Below are 16,808 nucleotides of genomic sequence, written 5' to 3' on the forward strand. Positions count from 1 at the left end.
TTTCATTCTTGTTAATGGGAATTTAACCCAGGGACAGTTTATCATTGAGTTACATCCCCAGCCTTTTTGTTTTGTTTTTATTTTTTATTTTGAGATAGGTTCTCACTAAATTGCTTAGGGACTTGCTAACTTGCTAAGGCTGGCTTTGATCTTGTGATCTTCCTTTTTTAAACTTCTGAGTTGTTGGGATTATGGGCTGTGTGCCCAGTTCATTTATCATTTTTATCACCATTAAAAAAATCTTTGACATTTGCTTCACTTCAGTATTTATGAGTTTAGTTATTGGAAAGTTTTTGAACTTTTGAAGGCATCTTATTACCTTGTGTTCTCATGTTATCTGTGTTTCTATTTTGAAACTTGCTTTTTTGAGGGGGGATATACACACACACACACACACACACTTACACACATACACATACGTATATATAAAATATATATAAATTTACCTTATAATACATGTGCTATAAAATAATTAAAAATCATACATAATAAATATAAAAATCTATTGTTACATCAGTGTATTTTTAGCGTGATGCATTTTCATAAAGACTGGAAATAAGGGTTAGCATTAAATGAAAACATGTGCTTTAGAGCATTTTATTTTTGCGAAAGATTCAATTTTATACCAACCAACACTTGTATTCCTTATATTATCAATAGGAAAAAGTTTAAAAGGAAACTCATTCTTGGTGATAGAAAAAATATTTTCCCCCTGATTTTCTAGAAAATGAAATGTTTTTCAAAGTTCTAAAAAAAAAAAAAAAATGTTTCCCTCATTCCCTCCCTTCCTGCTTCCTCTGTCTTCTAGACATCATATTTCTAACAACTTGTCTTGTATTTGATCTTTTCATTGTTAATGAAAATTATAGACTGGGGTTAAATATAAATCAGGGAGGAGGAACTCATGTGATAATTTGAAAAAGTATGAACAATCTAGCAACAGCTCTGGAGGGCTAACTTACCTGTGTTTGAATCCTTGCTCCGCCTTTTCCTGGCTCTGACATTTTGCAAATTACTTAAATACTCTAAGTGTTAGTCTCATCTGTAAATGGGGTAACACTACCTTTCTTACATATGCTTGGAAGAATTTAATGATTTTTAGACAGTCTGAGATAGTGTTCCATACAGTAAACAGTGTTAAATATTAAATTTTATTAGTAGTTTTCAGAACTTAGTGCCTGCACAAAGAATACATTTATTGTCTCCCCTGCCCACTTTGGCATTAAGTTTTTTGAGCTCTTTATATATCATGAGGATTAATGCTCTATCTGAGGTGCATGTGGCTTTGGATTTTCTTCCATTCTGTAGGCAAGCTCTTCATGCTCTTGTTTCCTTTGCTGTGAAGAAGTTTTTTAGTTTGATATCATCCCATTTATTCTTGATTTTACTACTTGTGCTTTAGGAGTCTTATTGAAGAATTCGCTTCCTAAGCCAACATGATGGAGTGTTGGGCCTATATTTTTTTCCTAGTAGATGAAAGTTGTCTGGTCTAATGTCTAGCTAGGTCTTTGATCCAGTTTAAGTTTTGTGCAGGGTGAGAGATGGGGGTTATATTTCATTCTGCTACATATGGCTTTCCAGTTTTCCTAGCAGCATTTGTTGAAGAGGCTGTCTTTTCTCCAAAGTATGTTTATGGCACCTTTGTCTAGTATGAAATAACTGTATTTATGTGCGTTTGTCTCTGTGTCTTCTATTCTATTCCATTGGCCTTCAGGTCTGTTTTGGTACCAATACCATGCTGTTTTTCTTGTTATAGCTCTGTAGTATAATTTAAGGTCTGGTTAATTAATAAATGGTCAAAGGAACTGAACAGAACTTCACAGAAGAAGAAATACCAGTGATCAACAAATATATGAAAAAATGTTCAACATCTCTAGCAATTAGAGAAATGCAAATTCAAACTACACTGAGATTTTATCTCACTCCATTTGGAATAGCGACAATCAAGAATACAAATAACAAATGTTGGCAGGATGTAGAGAAAAGGGTACACTCTCATACATTGCTGGACTGCAAATTGGTGCAACTACTGTGATAAGCAGTATGGAGATTCCTTAGAAAACTTAGAGTGGAACTACTATTTGACCTAGCTACCCTACTCCTCAGTATATACACCCAGGACTTAAAGTCAGCATGCTATAGTGACGAACCTGCATCAATGTTTATAGCAGCTCAATTCACAATAGCTAAGCTATGGAATCAACTTAGGTGTCCTACAATAGATGAATGGATAAATAAAATGTGGTAAGTATACTCAATAAAAATATTATTGTGCCACTAAAAAGAATGACTTTATGGCATTTGCTGGAAAATGGGATGGATCTGTAGACTTTTATACTAAGCGAAATAGGCCAATCCCCCAGAGCCAAAGGTTGAATGTTCTTATATGTGGATACTAACACACAACAAGGAGGGGAAGGGGAAAAATAGAAGTTCAGAGGATTAGACAAAGGGGAATGAAGGAAAGGGAGGGTGGACAGGAAATAGGAGAGACAGTGGAGTGAATCTGACTTGACTTTCCTATGTACATGCATAAATACACAGTGAATCTGTGTCATGTACAACCATAAGACTGGGATCCTAATTAGAATAAGATGTACTCCATGTTTGTATAACTATGTCAAATTATACTATACTATTATATATAACTAAAAAGAACAAAAATACATTTAATGTTTATTACTTAAAAAGGAAGTTTTCTTATAGACTTGTGAATTAGTTAACTTATTAATTTAGTGATTATTGTTGTAATACTGATGTTTTAAAACAACTTTATATTTTATTGGCAGCTAGGCTACTGTTCTCCTTTTAAGTTTGTTTAAATTTTCTTTCTTGTGCCAAAATAAAAAAGGAGCAAGGTTAGTACTTCCTGTTTTTGCACAGGAGTGTATGTTCTCTTTTGGGGTAATGGTTAATAGGCTTTAAGTTGTCTGACAATCGCAATCGCTCTCCTTTCTCTGCAGGCCTTGTGTAGAATCACTCGCCAGTCTCCTACTGCCTTCCAGAATGTTATTGAGAAGGTGGGACTAAACTCCATAATAAATTCCCTGGCCTCTGCCATCTGCAAAGTTCAGCAGTACCTGTTGACCTTATTCACTGCCATGTTGTCCTGTGGGATTCATCTTCAAAGACTAATCCAAGAAAAGGTTTGAATTGACTTCAATTTCATCCATTATTCTACTTTTAAAAGTTGTTTTCTTATATAGTTTTATTGGTTCAACAGATAATGTCATCTCTGTAGAGTTTATTCTTCATCCCAGGAGATCTTTTTGAATTTTCTAAACCTTTGTACCATACAGCATTCCTTTGAAGATATTATAAGAGCATTTTAGTGATTAAAATAGAAATACAATAAATGAATTCTGCCTGTTTGTCCCATTTTAGTAATGAAAAATGAGAAAATTCGAGTCGTTCCTATATGCTGGCATTTATTATGTCTTATCCACCTCAGCCCTATTTTTTTCCATGTCCTTTTCCTGCGTTGGGAGGGATCCCTTCACATTCTCTGCTTACTCTGACCCATTTTTATTCTTGTCTGATACTCTGCCAAACCAAATCACTATTGGAGCCCCCTTTCTCAGTTTTAGTCTCTCCCTATTCCTTTGATGTTGTATTATCTATAGTATAATTTGTAAGTATTACATTCTTTTTAAAAATCAGTTAAATCAACCATATTTATTTTTCTGTAGGGTCTCCATCACATAAGTTTATTTTGAACAACAAAGACGTTCCAAATCCAGTAATTGCTGGACGTTCAGTGTTAAGTTGCTACCATTTTAAGTGAAGCCATACCACTTGCCCATTAGCCAATCCTATGAAAGCCCTCCAAATTTAAAGAGAAATCTGAAACAATAAACGAATCTACATTACCTAATACATAATATGTAGCAGATATGATGCCAACCCACCCTTCTCACATCTCCTTTCTCATATTCCTTTATATTATCATCATTCTTTTTTATTGGTTCATATTAATTATACAGAATGCTGCATTTCACTGTGGCCTATTGATGCACACATATAACTTGATCAATTTCACTTTCAGGTACATCTTACTCTTTCCTCCTCCTTCCCCTCTGATTATCATCTTCTACCTTATTAATGTCCTTTCTACTTTTGTGAAGTCCCTCCCACCCATTTCCCCACTGCTTTCCACATATGAGAGAAAACATATGGTACTTGTCTTTCTGAATGCAGCTGATTTCACCTAGTATGATGCTCTTCAGTTCTATACATTTTCCTACAAATGACATAATTTTGTTCTTTATGGCTGAATAAAACTCCATTGTGTGTATATATTGCATTTTCTTTACCCATTTATCTATTGATAAAGAAAATGCAATATATACACATGTGATAAACATGGGTAATGCATGTATCCTTAGAGTGTACTGATTTTAATTCTTTTGGATAAATAGCAAAGATGCTATAGCTAGGTCATATGGTAGTTTTATTCTCAGTTTTGTGAGAAACCTCCATACTGGTTTCTGTAGTGACTGTACCAATTTACTTTGCACCAACAGTGTTTAAGAGTTCCTTTACCCCAGCTTGCATTTTTTGGCCTATATTTATTGTCATTTGTATTCTTGATTACTGTCATCCTGTATGGAGTGAGATGGAATCAGTATGGTTTTTGAGAAATTCTTTGACTAAAGATGTTGAAAATTTTATCAGATAATTCTTGGCCATTTTTTTTTTTTTTGTGGGGGGAGGTACCTGGGATTGAACTGAGGGGCACTTTCCCACTGAGCCACATCCCCAGCCCTATTTTGTATTTTTATTTAGAGACAGGGTCTCACAGAGTTGCTTAGCACCTTGCTTTTGCTGAGGCTGGCTTTGAACTAGCAATCCTCCTGTCTCAGCCTCCTGGTCTCTGTAACAGGCATGTGCCACCTTGCCTGGCTGTATTTTTTGAGAAGTCTGTTCAATCCATTTGATCATTTATTGGATGGATTGTGTGTGTGTCTGTTGGGTTTTTTGGATTCTTTGTTCTGGATATTAATCCTCTGTTGGAAGAGTAGTTGGCAAATATTTTCTCCCATTCAGTAATCTTTCTTCATGTGGATGTTTCCTTTGCCAAAGATTTTTAATTTGATGCTATTCCATTTATTGATTCTTGCTATCATTTCCTGAACTATAGAAGTCTTATTCAAAAAGTCATTGGCTGTGCCTATATGTTTAAGTGTTTTCCCTTTATTCTTTCCTAGCAATTGCAAAGTTTTTGTTCTTATGCTTAGAGCTTGGATCCATATTGAGTTGACTTTTGCATAGGGTCTATTTACATTCTTCTAAACAGGGATGTTTCCCCAGCACCATTTGTTAAAATGGCCATTTTTATCCAACATACATTTTTGGCACCTTTGTCAAGAATCAGATGACTGTAACTATGTGGGTTTGCTTCATCTGTTGTGTTGATCTACACGTCTGTTTATAAAAAGAGTACTATTGTGGTCTGTGTATGAGGTGTCTGTCCCCCCAAAACTCCTATATTGTGACAATGTTCAGGGGTAAAATGATTAGATTTTGAGAGCTGTAACCTAATAAAGTGGGTTAATCCATTGGATTAATAAATTGAATGGAGTAAGTGGGTGGTAACTCTAGGCAGGTAGGGTGTGGCTGGAAGAAATGCGTCATTAGGAGTGTGCCTTTTGGGTTTATATTTTCCTGGAGTCTACCATGAGGTGAGCAACTTTTCTCTCCTGTGCCTTGCTGCCATGATATTCTTCACTTCAGGCCCAGAGTGATGAAGTACGCCAGTCACCAACTAAACTTCTGAAACCATGAGTTCAAAAGAAACTTTATCTGCTCTCAGGTATTTTGATTACAGTGACAAAAACCTAACACAGATACTATGCGTGAGTGTGCTCACTCTTGCGCTCGCCTTGGTATTGGTATTTTGATGGGGGTTGTTTTGACGCTCTTGATTATGTTTGGTAATATGCCACTTTAACAATATTATGTCTATGCATGATTGTGGGGGTGGTATTACATTCCTACCAGGGTGTCATAAACAGGTCTCTCTAGTACCCTTGTAACAAGTGACTTCTCTCACCCCTTGCTGAAGAGTGATGCATGTACCAGTAGCATCAGCATCACTAGGAAGTGTTAGAAATGCAGATTCTCAGGCCCACTACAGATCTGCTGGATCAGAATCTACATTTTAATGTCATCTCTAGGTGATTCCATTTGAGTTTTATGGTCTGAAAAGTCCTTTCTGAGAACATTAGTGTTCAGTGAAGTGTGTAAAGAGGTTTTAAAAAAAAAAAAGTAATGGCTATACATAAGGTGGAAGGTAATGAGTCAAAGATATTTTAAGTTTTGGAAAACATGGTAGAAGTAACACTATTGGGTCTCAAATGGGACCACTTAAATAAATATTTTATGAAATCAGATGCAAATGGAGTTTTCTTTAGTCATAAGAATATTACGTCAGTTGCAGGAAAATGGATGAAACTGTAAAGCATCATGTTAAACAAAATAAGCCAGACTCAGAAATGCAACTGGTGTGTTTTTTTTCTCATGTGGAAGCTAGTGGGGGTTAAAGAAAGAATAAAAGGGCCATTATGAAAGCAGAAGGGAAACCAGTAGGGCAAAAGAAGGGGATGGGGGAAGGGGAAAGCAAGGGGAGTTATTGGGGAGGGATATTAGTGAAATTAAATGTTATGTGCATGTACCAATATGCCACAATGAAACTTACCCTCAGATAAAGTATTTTTCCAACAATTTATGTGTCTAGTTTTTGCTATTAAATTTTCCAAGTTATTAAATGTTATTTAAAAAGTAACACTCAAGTAGTTTTACTGCATGAATTATGGTAAGAAGCCCAGTTTTGGAAGTTAATTATTTAAACTCTTAGCACAGATGGGGATTTATTAAACCTAAAATATTGTATTTTCCAATGGCAGTAAAATAAGATGTATTCGTATGATTTTTGTCTTATAATGAGTAACTGATTTTCATGTTCTTAAATGTTTGAATGAGGAATTAAACATATGGAATGATAAGTAACAATTTACTTTTGATCATTATTGGCACTTTCTAAAGTTTTTTATTGTGGGAGAAAAACTGAAAAATTTATTACCTTAACCATTTTTAAGTTTGGAGTTCAGTATTAAGAATATTCATGTTAGTGTGAATCAGACCTCCAGAAGCTTTTCATCTTGCAAAACTGCAGCTCCATCTATGAGATATTTTGGGTGGTATTAAGTCTCTAGATTTTATTTAAATCTATTTTATTAGGCTCCCTCTGACACCAAACTGGCTGGGCAAAGGAGGGTGCTGCCTTGTTACTGCTGGGTTGGGGCAGAATTCCGGGTGCCCAGTGGATTTGCTCTGATACCTGAGCTGGTGGAAGAGCTGCCCACTGTTGCTGGGCTAGAGGGAGAGTTGAGACTTTCCGTTAGGCCTCCTCTGTTGGTAGCCTACCTGGCTGGCATGGGGTTACTCATTCCTGGTGAAAGGCCAACGTGCAGGCTTCCTACTGTGCCTTTCCTGATACTGGCAGGGAGAGGGAAGGGAAGTGTGTCGTTTAGTGTGGTTAGAGATCTAGGCTTTTCATAAAGTCTACACTGACACTACAGTGCGGGGAGAGGGACCTGGCTGTTGCAGAGTTGGGATGAAAGTCCCACATCTCTACATGTTTTTTTCTGACACTGCTTTGGTCGGGGATAGTGTTGGGGTGACTTGTTATGGTCATGTGAGGATGGAAGTCATGGCATCCTACTTACCCTTTGCTGATGGAGCTGGAGTTTAGGTTTTTCATGGTATTGAACTTAAGTGAAATAACTATTAACTAAAGTTTTCTCTCTTCCTGTCTTCCCCTTTCTAGGTCCTTTGGTTTGAGAGAGCTGGTTTTCTTATGTACTTGTGTATGTGTATCTGTCAGTGTTTCCAAGGTCCTAGACTCTCTAGAGCCCACTCTGGGATATGAGGCAAAAAGCTAACCCGAGGAACAGAAGTCCCAAGGCCCCTAGCTGTTCTGCTTCCTTCTCTTTACCTTTCAGTCATCTTGGGTTTGTTTTATGTATATTATCCATGAATTTTAGCTCCACTGAGTGGCTGGAATAGAAGTGCATCTTCTCTCTTCTAGTTTTTCAAATGTGCCTATAACAGCTCAATAATAATCAAACTCATTTAAAACGTAAGTTTTTATTTTTTATTAATTAAAACATTTTACCACTTATTGGGTATTCACTCTGGCCCATGTACTTTTAGCAATTTGTAACTCTTTCACAAATGAGACTTTGTGTGTTGACTATTTCTCCAAGTTCATGGCAGATAAAAGTACTGGATATAAATGTTTATACTTTTAACAGGGCAGACGGTAAACAAGGAAACAAAATAACTGTGGGTGGTGCTAGTGTTCTGAAAATCATAAACAGTAATGGGACGGAGTGACTGACTGCAGGGATCGATGTGCAGCCAGTCTCCTTTAGTATAGTTGGGTGTGAGGAGGAGTTGGTGAAGGCCTCCCTGAGGAGGTTATGAGAAGGAGCATGCTAGGTGCAGAGCTGGGGGAAGAACTTAGTGGGTCAGCTTCCCTAAAATGTGAAACTATTTGGGGCAATCTTGAAAGAGGAAAAAGGCCAGCAGAGTTGAAGTACAGCAAGTGGGAATGAAGGGACATGGGTAGAGGCTGGGAAGTTGAAAGCAGATCTGGATCATGTAGGGCTGTGATATTGGCCCTCCACATGGGCTTTGTTTGACACAGTGGCTATTGTTTTATTTTTACTGAAAGAAGATAAAAGTGCATGCATCTGTACATACATATGTGTTTGAGGAACAGGTTTATTCACATTATTCTTGCTAAAATGAGGGTCCCCCTCACCCTGCCCCTGCAAGTGTTTGGTTTTGGTGGGTGTCGAGTGCTAGATGAAGGGATATGGGAGCCAATACAAAGTTTCTTGTGTCCTGCACATGTGGTTCTTCTGAGTAGACTGATGCCTAGAAAATAAGTTCTTGAGAGAGGTCTATTCCTATCTTTCTCAATAAAAAATTTTTGCTTATTGAAGACAGTTTAGAAGAAGAAATCAGAATCATCTGTACAATCTCAGTTATTTAGAGATAATTAATTTTATTTTTTGTCTAAATTTTAGTTTACAAAGTTAGGATAAAAATGTTGATTTATCTGTTTTCACAATATGTTAATGATATTAAATATTCCTTAAGAACATTTTCTTCTTCTCTTTCCTCTCCCACTTTCTTTCCCTTCCCTTCCCTTCCCTGAGCTAAGCATGTGCTCTAGCACTGAGCTATGTCCCTAGCCCAAAAACGTATGATTTGTTAGATGATGTCATTTTTGAAGCTCCAATAATTGGAATCTTCCCTCTTATTGAACTGTTTGCCTTCCATTGTTCGGTTCCCACTTGCCCCAAAACAAGTATCATCTTATTAAATACATCTTTGTGTTCACCTCTAATACGTTGCCTCTACTGTTAATGGATTAGTCTCTGCACAGATATTACTAGATTGTTCTCTAGAAAGGTAGATGCTATAAATAACATTCACTTGTTATTTAGCTAGTAGTCATTTAAGCCAATGTTATTTTCTATTATAATAAAATCTAGAGTTCAGAAATTTTAAATTAGCAGTATACTTGAAGTTTTCATTGTTATTTGTAATTAGTGATTAATCTGTTTGAGATATGAAACCATAGCTAGGTTTTCATCTTAAACCGCATTAACTAGATGCTGTAGTTTGTTTTCCTCTGAATTATGCTCATTTTCTTGTGTGTATTTCTTTTAGGTATTGGTGGAATCTGTTCACACTGTCACCTGCATTAGCTACTGGGGTATCAGTGTTCTTTTACATAATCATTACCCAGCAGCCATTTGCCTTACTTGTGATGGTTTTGTTGTGTGTCATTATCTTCAACATGATCTGCTTGCCTGTAGTTGTACTTAAATGGCAGAAAAATCCTTTATACAAAACAAGTGTTCTATATATGTAATACAAATATACCCCCATAGTAACAGAAGACTCTCTTGATTCACAAATCATGTGTTTTCCATATTTCAGTAATTGGAAAAATTGGGCAAAACAAAAAGTGACATTTTTCAATGCCCCCCACCCATCAGGAAACTTTCAAACCTTTGGTGAATGGCATTTACTATGTGATTCTGGAATCATGGTTAGATGTTAGGGAGCTGATTGTAGTGGTGCCCTCTTATCTGTAGTTTTGCTTTTCATGGTTCAACTGTGGTCTGAAAATATTGAATGGAAAATTTTGTATCTTGTTTTTTTTTTTTTGGTTCTGGATCATACGTTTTTGGGCTAGGGATATGGCTCAGTGCTACAGCACATGCTTAGCTCAGGGGCACTTATCCACTGGGCCACATCCCAAGCCCTCCCCCCTTTTTAAAAAAATTTTGAGATGGGATCTCACTAAGTTGCTGAGGCTGGCTTTGAATTTTCCATCTTCTTGCCTCAGCCTCCCAAGGTGCTGGTATTACGGGCATGCACTACTGTGCCCAGCTTGAAAATTCTGTATTTTGAGAAAGAAGGACAACATTCACATAATTTCTATTATATTGTTATATTTATTTTGTTATTAGTTATTGCTAGTTTCTTTCTGTGCCTAATTTATAAAACTATCAGTTTAGTTTGTAAATTAAACACATAGATACATGTGTATAGAAAAAAAGCATGTACAGGGATTAGTATTTCATGCATCTGCTTGGAAAAACATGGAAAAGGGGAGAGTACTGTTTCAACTTAAATTCTTAAGTGAATAAGAGACTTCTGGAAAGTCTGATAAGGTTTAAGAAGAAACCATGCAGATTTGCTTTGAATGTATGTACTAATATTTACCCTATAAACTTTTTTCCTGGTTTACTTCATAGTTATATTTCTCTGGTTCTTCCAAGCTGTTTGGGTCCTGCAGACATGCAGTCATTACGAGATGGGGTTGAAGGAGCTTGGGAGTTCATGGATGTTTCTTGCTCTTTATTGGGTAGAAAGATGCTGGATGAGTCCATTGTGATATTCTCTAGTTATGACACCTCAACATTTAAAATATCCCTGGAAATCTAATGTAATTTTTACCAGATTTTAACTTTTAAAAATTTTAAGGTTTTACATATTCAGTATGGTAAATTCAGAATATGTAGAATACATAATACAAAAAAATTTAAAGTGCTTACTGTGCTAACCTCTGTAACCATTTTAATATTTATCTCTTCAAGTTCATATACATAGACACATTTCATTTACATGTTTCCCCCTTCCCTGCTGCCACACACATTACTAGAATCTTCTCACAGAAATTGGATCAACTGTATATTTGATAAATATTACTCAATGAGGGGTTAAGAATGTGTGTCTAGCTCAGTTACTGCAGTTCTTCAATATCATATTATTTATTTTCAATATTTTTTAGTTGTAGTTGTACATAATCTTTATGTGGTGCTGAGGATCAAACCCAGGGCCTCGCACGTGCTAGGTGAGTGCTTTGCCACTGAGCTACGCCCTAACCCCTCGATATCATTTTAAAAGATTATTACATCCATTTTATGAAGGCATCACTCCAACAGTTCATTATTACACATTTAAATTTTCTGTCTTTAAGCCATGGAGAGCATTCTTATGGTTAAATCCTTTTGCATGGACATTCAGAGTTATTTTCTTAGGATAAATTTTTAAATAAAATTCCTAGTTTAGTCTTGCATTTTTTTTAAAAAGTCCCTTTTCCTGTGTAGTTTATATATAAAACACTATGGTTTTATGTATGTTGGCAAATAGCTACAGTTCCAGTAAAAATGATAACATTGTACCCTGAATATATATCTTCACATATGTCAAAAATTTTGGTTTAGAGCTTTATTAAGTCCATGGTTATAGTCCCTTCATTTCCTTCAACTTACTTTTTTATCTTTAAGATTTTCAGCCAAGATATTTCAAGGTCACATGGTAAATTATGATTCTTTTTCTCCCCATAATCTTCATCTTTTTAAATTTGGTGAACCACAGTAAGTTATTTTGGATTGCTGGAATTTGTGGTTCTGTTTTACATTTTGACTCAGAAATCATGCCACTTGGAAAATGGGCTTCGTTGTCTGACCTCAGGGTATCAGTAGAAGGTGATTATTCTTAGAACTTAGAAAATCTAAACAGAACAAGAACAGAATCTGAAAGACTTCTGTTTCTGACAGTATAGCTGAACAGATGCCTTGCAAGTTTTTACTCTAAAAACCTTAGATGTGCAGGCTGGGGTTGCGGCTCAGCAGTAGAGCGCTTGCCTAACATGGGCGAGGCTCTGGGTTTGATCCTCAGCACCATAAATAAATAAAAATAAAGGTATTTGTTAACTACAACTAAAAAACATTAAAAAAGAAACCTTAGAGGTGCTGGATGATTTTTGCAAAGACATACCTTAACTTGGAAAAAAAAAAATCAGAAGCTAACTGTGGAGATGAAGTGAAAATCAGAATGATTGATGTGAAACTAGTATGGTAGTCTTGGTTATCAAGGGATGGGTGGGTGTGTTCAAGACAAAGTTTCATGTATAAAGTTGAGAGAATAATGTAATTGCCCCATGTATACCTGCCATCAACACTTTTAAATACGTGGCTCATTGTGCTTTATTTATATTCTTTCTTCATTTATACTTGGCACATAAACGCTGGTCTTCCCTCTGCATTATTGTGAAGCAAAACCCAACATCACATCATTGTGTAACAACTTCATATGTACGTGTAGTAGATGGGAATCTTTTAAAATAAATATATTCATGTCACTCAACACTAAAAAATTAATACTTTCCCAATATATTCTCTGACATATCCTGGCAGAGTTTACATTTTCTTGACTATCTCATAAAAAATGATTTTTAAAAAAGATTATTTGAATCAGAATCAAATCAAGTTTCTTATTTTATTTCTTAAATATTTATTTTTTAGGTGTAGTTGGACACAATGCCTTTATTTTATTTATTTCTATGTGGTGATGAGGATTGAACCCAGGGGGCCAGGTGAGGCTCTACCGCTGAGCTACAACCCCAGCCCTGTTAAGTTTCTTATTTTATGTTGATTGATCTCAGTTCTCTTTTAGTATTTGTGTTCCCTTATGTTTTTTCCCTTCTTTGTAATGAATTTGTTGAGTAAACTAATCATAGTTAGATTTTTTCTACAGCTGTTTTTTGCTGATTGAATCTAGCAAACAACATGGAAAATGTGATATCTTTTGACATATGACTTCTGTATTTGTAAACTGCTATTAACAGGTTTGAGATTCAAGTTGAATGGGGGGGAATACTTCGTTGATTGTATGTATAGTTGTATGTTCTTTGTATAATAGAAGACACATAATAATTGCTTGACTTTCTCTTTTCTGAGTTGAGTGAACAGTGGCTTCAGGAAGTTTCAATACAATATATTGATTATAAATTTCCCTATAAGCCTTTCACTTAATGGCTTTAGGAGTTATCAATGATAGTTACTTATGTCAATATATTATAATCATAATAGTATGTCTTTAAATTCTATCATTCTTTGTTCATTAGTTAGGATTCCTCTATAGGAAAGGGGTCTTACTTATGAACTCTGGTTGTACTGAGATACAGTTTATACAAGCAAAGGCAGGATAAATGCTTCATTTTTTGTCTGGTTTTCAGGATAATGCATTGATTTTTTTTCTACTATTTTCCAAAGATTGATTCTTTTTGTGTACTTATGAACTGAAAAATCATGTATAACTAAAAAGAACCAATTAAGAAATTTGTAATGTTTTGAACAACCAACAATAAAAAATTAAAAAAAAAAAGAAAAAAAAAAGAACCAATTAAAAGATTTTGATGTGTTTCAATCCATTGTACATAATATTCTTTTCCAGAAACTTGTGCAAGGTGCCTCCCAGGTTTTTTGTCTGTGTGAATAGTCTTTGCTTTCTTGTTACTGATACAACAGTAGTTGCACAACTCCTCTTGTGCATTTTCTGCTCTGGATCTGAAATCATCCATTTTTCTCAAGGAGTCCTGGTTTTTCTACTGCAAACTAGTATTTAGGGTCCATAGTCTGGTATGGGTACTCCTTACTACTGTTTTGGTTATTATCTCTACATCTTTGCAGTGAACAGAGCTAGGAAATATGTATTTAAAGTATATTAACTGGGCTGGGATTGTGGTCAGTGGTAGAGTGCTTGCCTGGTGTTTGTGAAGCACTGGGTTTGATCCTTAGCACCACATAAAAATAAATAAAGGTATTGTATCCATCTACAACTAAAAAAAAAAAAATTAAAAATACGTTAACTGTATTTTTAAATACACTATATTGTTGAGAGCCACAGCCGAAGGGGCCCCAGCAAACTTCCAGCTGCCGGCTCACAGCGGCCCCAGCAACATCTAGCTGATTGGCTCCTCTGCGGTGATGCTCATTGGGCTGTTTCCCTGCCCTTTCAGACCACGGAGCTGCTCATTGGGGGACTTTTTTGGCTCTGCCCACGTGACCCAGCCAATCTGCCTCAAGAGCAGGAGGATTGTGGGAGGTGGAGAGAAGCCTGTGTGGGGGGGAGAGGCTTGTGGAAAGCCGGTGGTGGCAGTTGAGGCTCTGAGGGTTTTTCCTGAGAGGCTGTTTTGTTTGGCGTGTGTGATTCTAAAAATAAAGTTAGTTTCTTTTGACAAGTGGCTCCTGATTGTGCCCAGCCAGACTGCGGCACTATATTATATTAGTATTTGTTTCTGTTAAATAGAAAATCTTAATGACATATAATTTTTATAATATTTATATTGTATATTTTGAACAATAACAGTGTAATTAACATGATTTTCTGAACACAACTTATTAACTTTAATTTTTTTAGTTCTTTTGTATTTGGGTATTTAATTTTTTTAGTTCTTTTGTATTTTGGGTATAATATTTGGGTATTAATGCATTTAACCTTCTTTTATATAACTCTTTGTCTTATTAAGCCACCAATTTGTGTACACTTTAGGTATGACATATTTTTTTAAAAAAATTTTTGGCTTCATTTGTTTTATAACCATGTAAAACATTAACTTGGTTCCAATGTCATTTTAAGAGAAGACCAATTCAGAGAAGTCTGGTTTTCATCTTTATCTTCTACACTTTCTCCATTTTTCTTATTGAGTGTAAATATTTCTACGGTGACATTTAATTTTCCACTTAAAATATAAGCAAATATCTCTATTTTATCTCCACACATAAAAATGTACATATGTTTCCCTCTTTATCTATTCATCTCTGCCTACTTCTCTCCCTATACAATGAAACGTTTTGCTTTTCTTTCTGAAAATGTAAATTTCGTCTCATCTTTAACTGTGTCTCTGGGAACCTGTGAAGATGAACCTGTTGTCTCTGTTACCAAGCAGGAATCCTTCTGGTTAAAAAATGGTTCCTGGTTGATAAGTTGCATCTGGACTGGGAAAATAATAAACACTTGGTAGGAAGCGGTAACTTTTGACTTCTATAAATGCAATGGTTTTTATTTCTGAGGAGATCCTCTGTTAACTCTTTGGAAGATCTGCCCAGGGGGTTGTTTCTAGATGTTGGTACCTATGGAGTATGACCCTCTAAGTCAAGGTGGTTGCCATCCCCACACAGTATGGTTCTTTTCTCATGGCATCTGAGCTGTGCTGCCTGGCATCTGATGCTGCCTTGCTGGTAGGCCTTGGATTTTGAGCAAATGGGTAGAAAACATGATCTGGGATAGTCCATTGAATCTGTTAAGTTGGCTCTGAAAAGAACCCTGGTAGGTTCTGCAATATCCCTCCCTTCTTAGATGAAGGGTACACCTTTTATATATCTCTTTTTATGTGTTTTTGTGGGCGGGGTTAGTTAATATATCTCAGAGACAACTCATAGCTGTTTATAGAATGTTCCTCATCTTTTTTTCAAACAGTATTTCATGGTCTGCATGTACCACATTTCTTTCTTTCAATTGGTTTCCTATTGATTTTTGAGTGTTGGACCTCTCTCCTTACATTATAGGAGTAACATATGAAAAGAAAAACTTAAATATAATTTAACCAACTCTTTGTGACTTTGTTGTATGGAAAGCTTTCCTAAGGAATTAGTGTCCAACATAAAAAATGTGAAAAATAGTTGAATAACAACAAGAAAAAGATAGGACAAAGTGGACTTACATGTGAAGTTACTTCACAGAAGAAACAGGAATGGTTGATAAGCTTGAACTGGTATTGAGAAAAAGATGAAAGTTACAATGAGTCACTATTTTATACTCTTAAACTGGCAGACGTGTAAGTGTGACGATAAGAATTGTTGGTAAAGGAATAGGCCAGCAGAAGTTCTTTTAACAGTTGCTTTGGAGTGCAATTTTCTCTCTAGTAGAGGCTGAAGATGCACATACCATAGCAATAAATATCCCTATTAGGAATATATCTTTATACAGAAATATGTGTACACATAAATATGTGAAAATTGTTTAGCATAGTATTGTGTTCATAATCAAGTAAGATGGCAAACAATGTAAAAGTCAACCAACAAGAGGTTGTGTAACTAAACTAATGTATCTATGTGGTGCAGTATTGTTCAGTAGTTAAAAATGAATAAACCAGCTTGAAAAGTTTACACTGGTAAATCTCAGAACTTTGAGTGAAAGACAAACTTCAAAATATAATATATATTGGTCTTTTTTTAAAAACAATTTTTTAGTTATCAACGGACCTTTATTTATTTATATGTGATGCTAAGAATTGAACCCAGTGCCTCACGCATGCTAGGCAAGAGCTCCTCCATTGAGCCACAACCCCAGCCTGGATGCTGAAGTCTTTTTGTGTTTTTTTCCTCGTGTGTGTGTGTGTGTGTGTGTGTGTGTATTTTTTTTTTTTTTTTTTA

The 16,808-nt window shown here is 35.7% G+C and overlaps 1 protein-coding gene across 1 annotated transcript in view; it reads left to right on the top strand.

Moving 5' to 3' along the window:
- The window catches only part of Ulk4 (unc-51 like kinase 4), a 522,779-nt gene that overhangs the window by 117,908 nt on the left and 388,063 nt on the right, over nt 1-16,808 (top strand). Inside the window, 1 exon segment of the mRNA XM_048795329.1 lies at nt 2,964-3,146. Coding sequence (XP_048651286.1) covers nt 2,964-3,146 — 183 coding nt within the window.

This window comes from Marmota marmota, unplaced genomic scaffold (genome assembly GCF_001458135.2).
Source record: "Marmota marmota marmota unplaced genomic scaffold, marMar, whole genome shotgun sequence".
Classification (NCBI taxonomy): domain Eukaryota; kingdom Metazoa; phylum Chordata; class Mammalia; order Rodentia; family Sciuridae; genus Marmota; species Marmota marmota.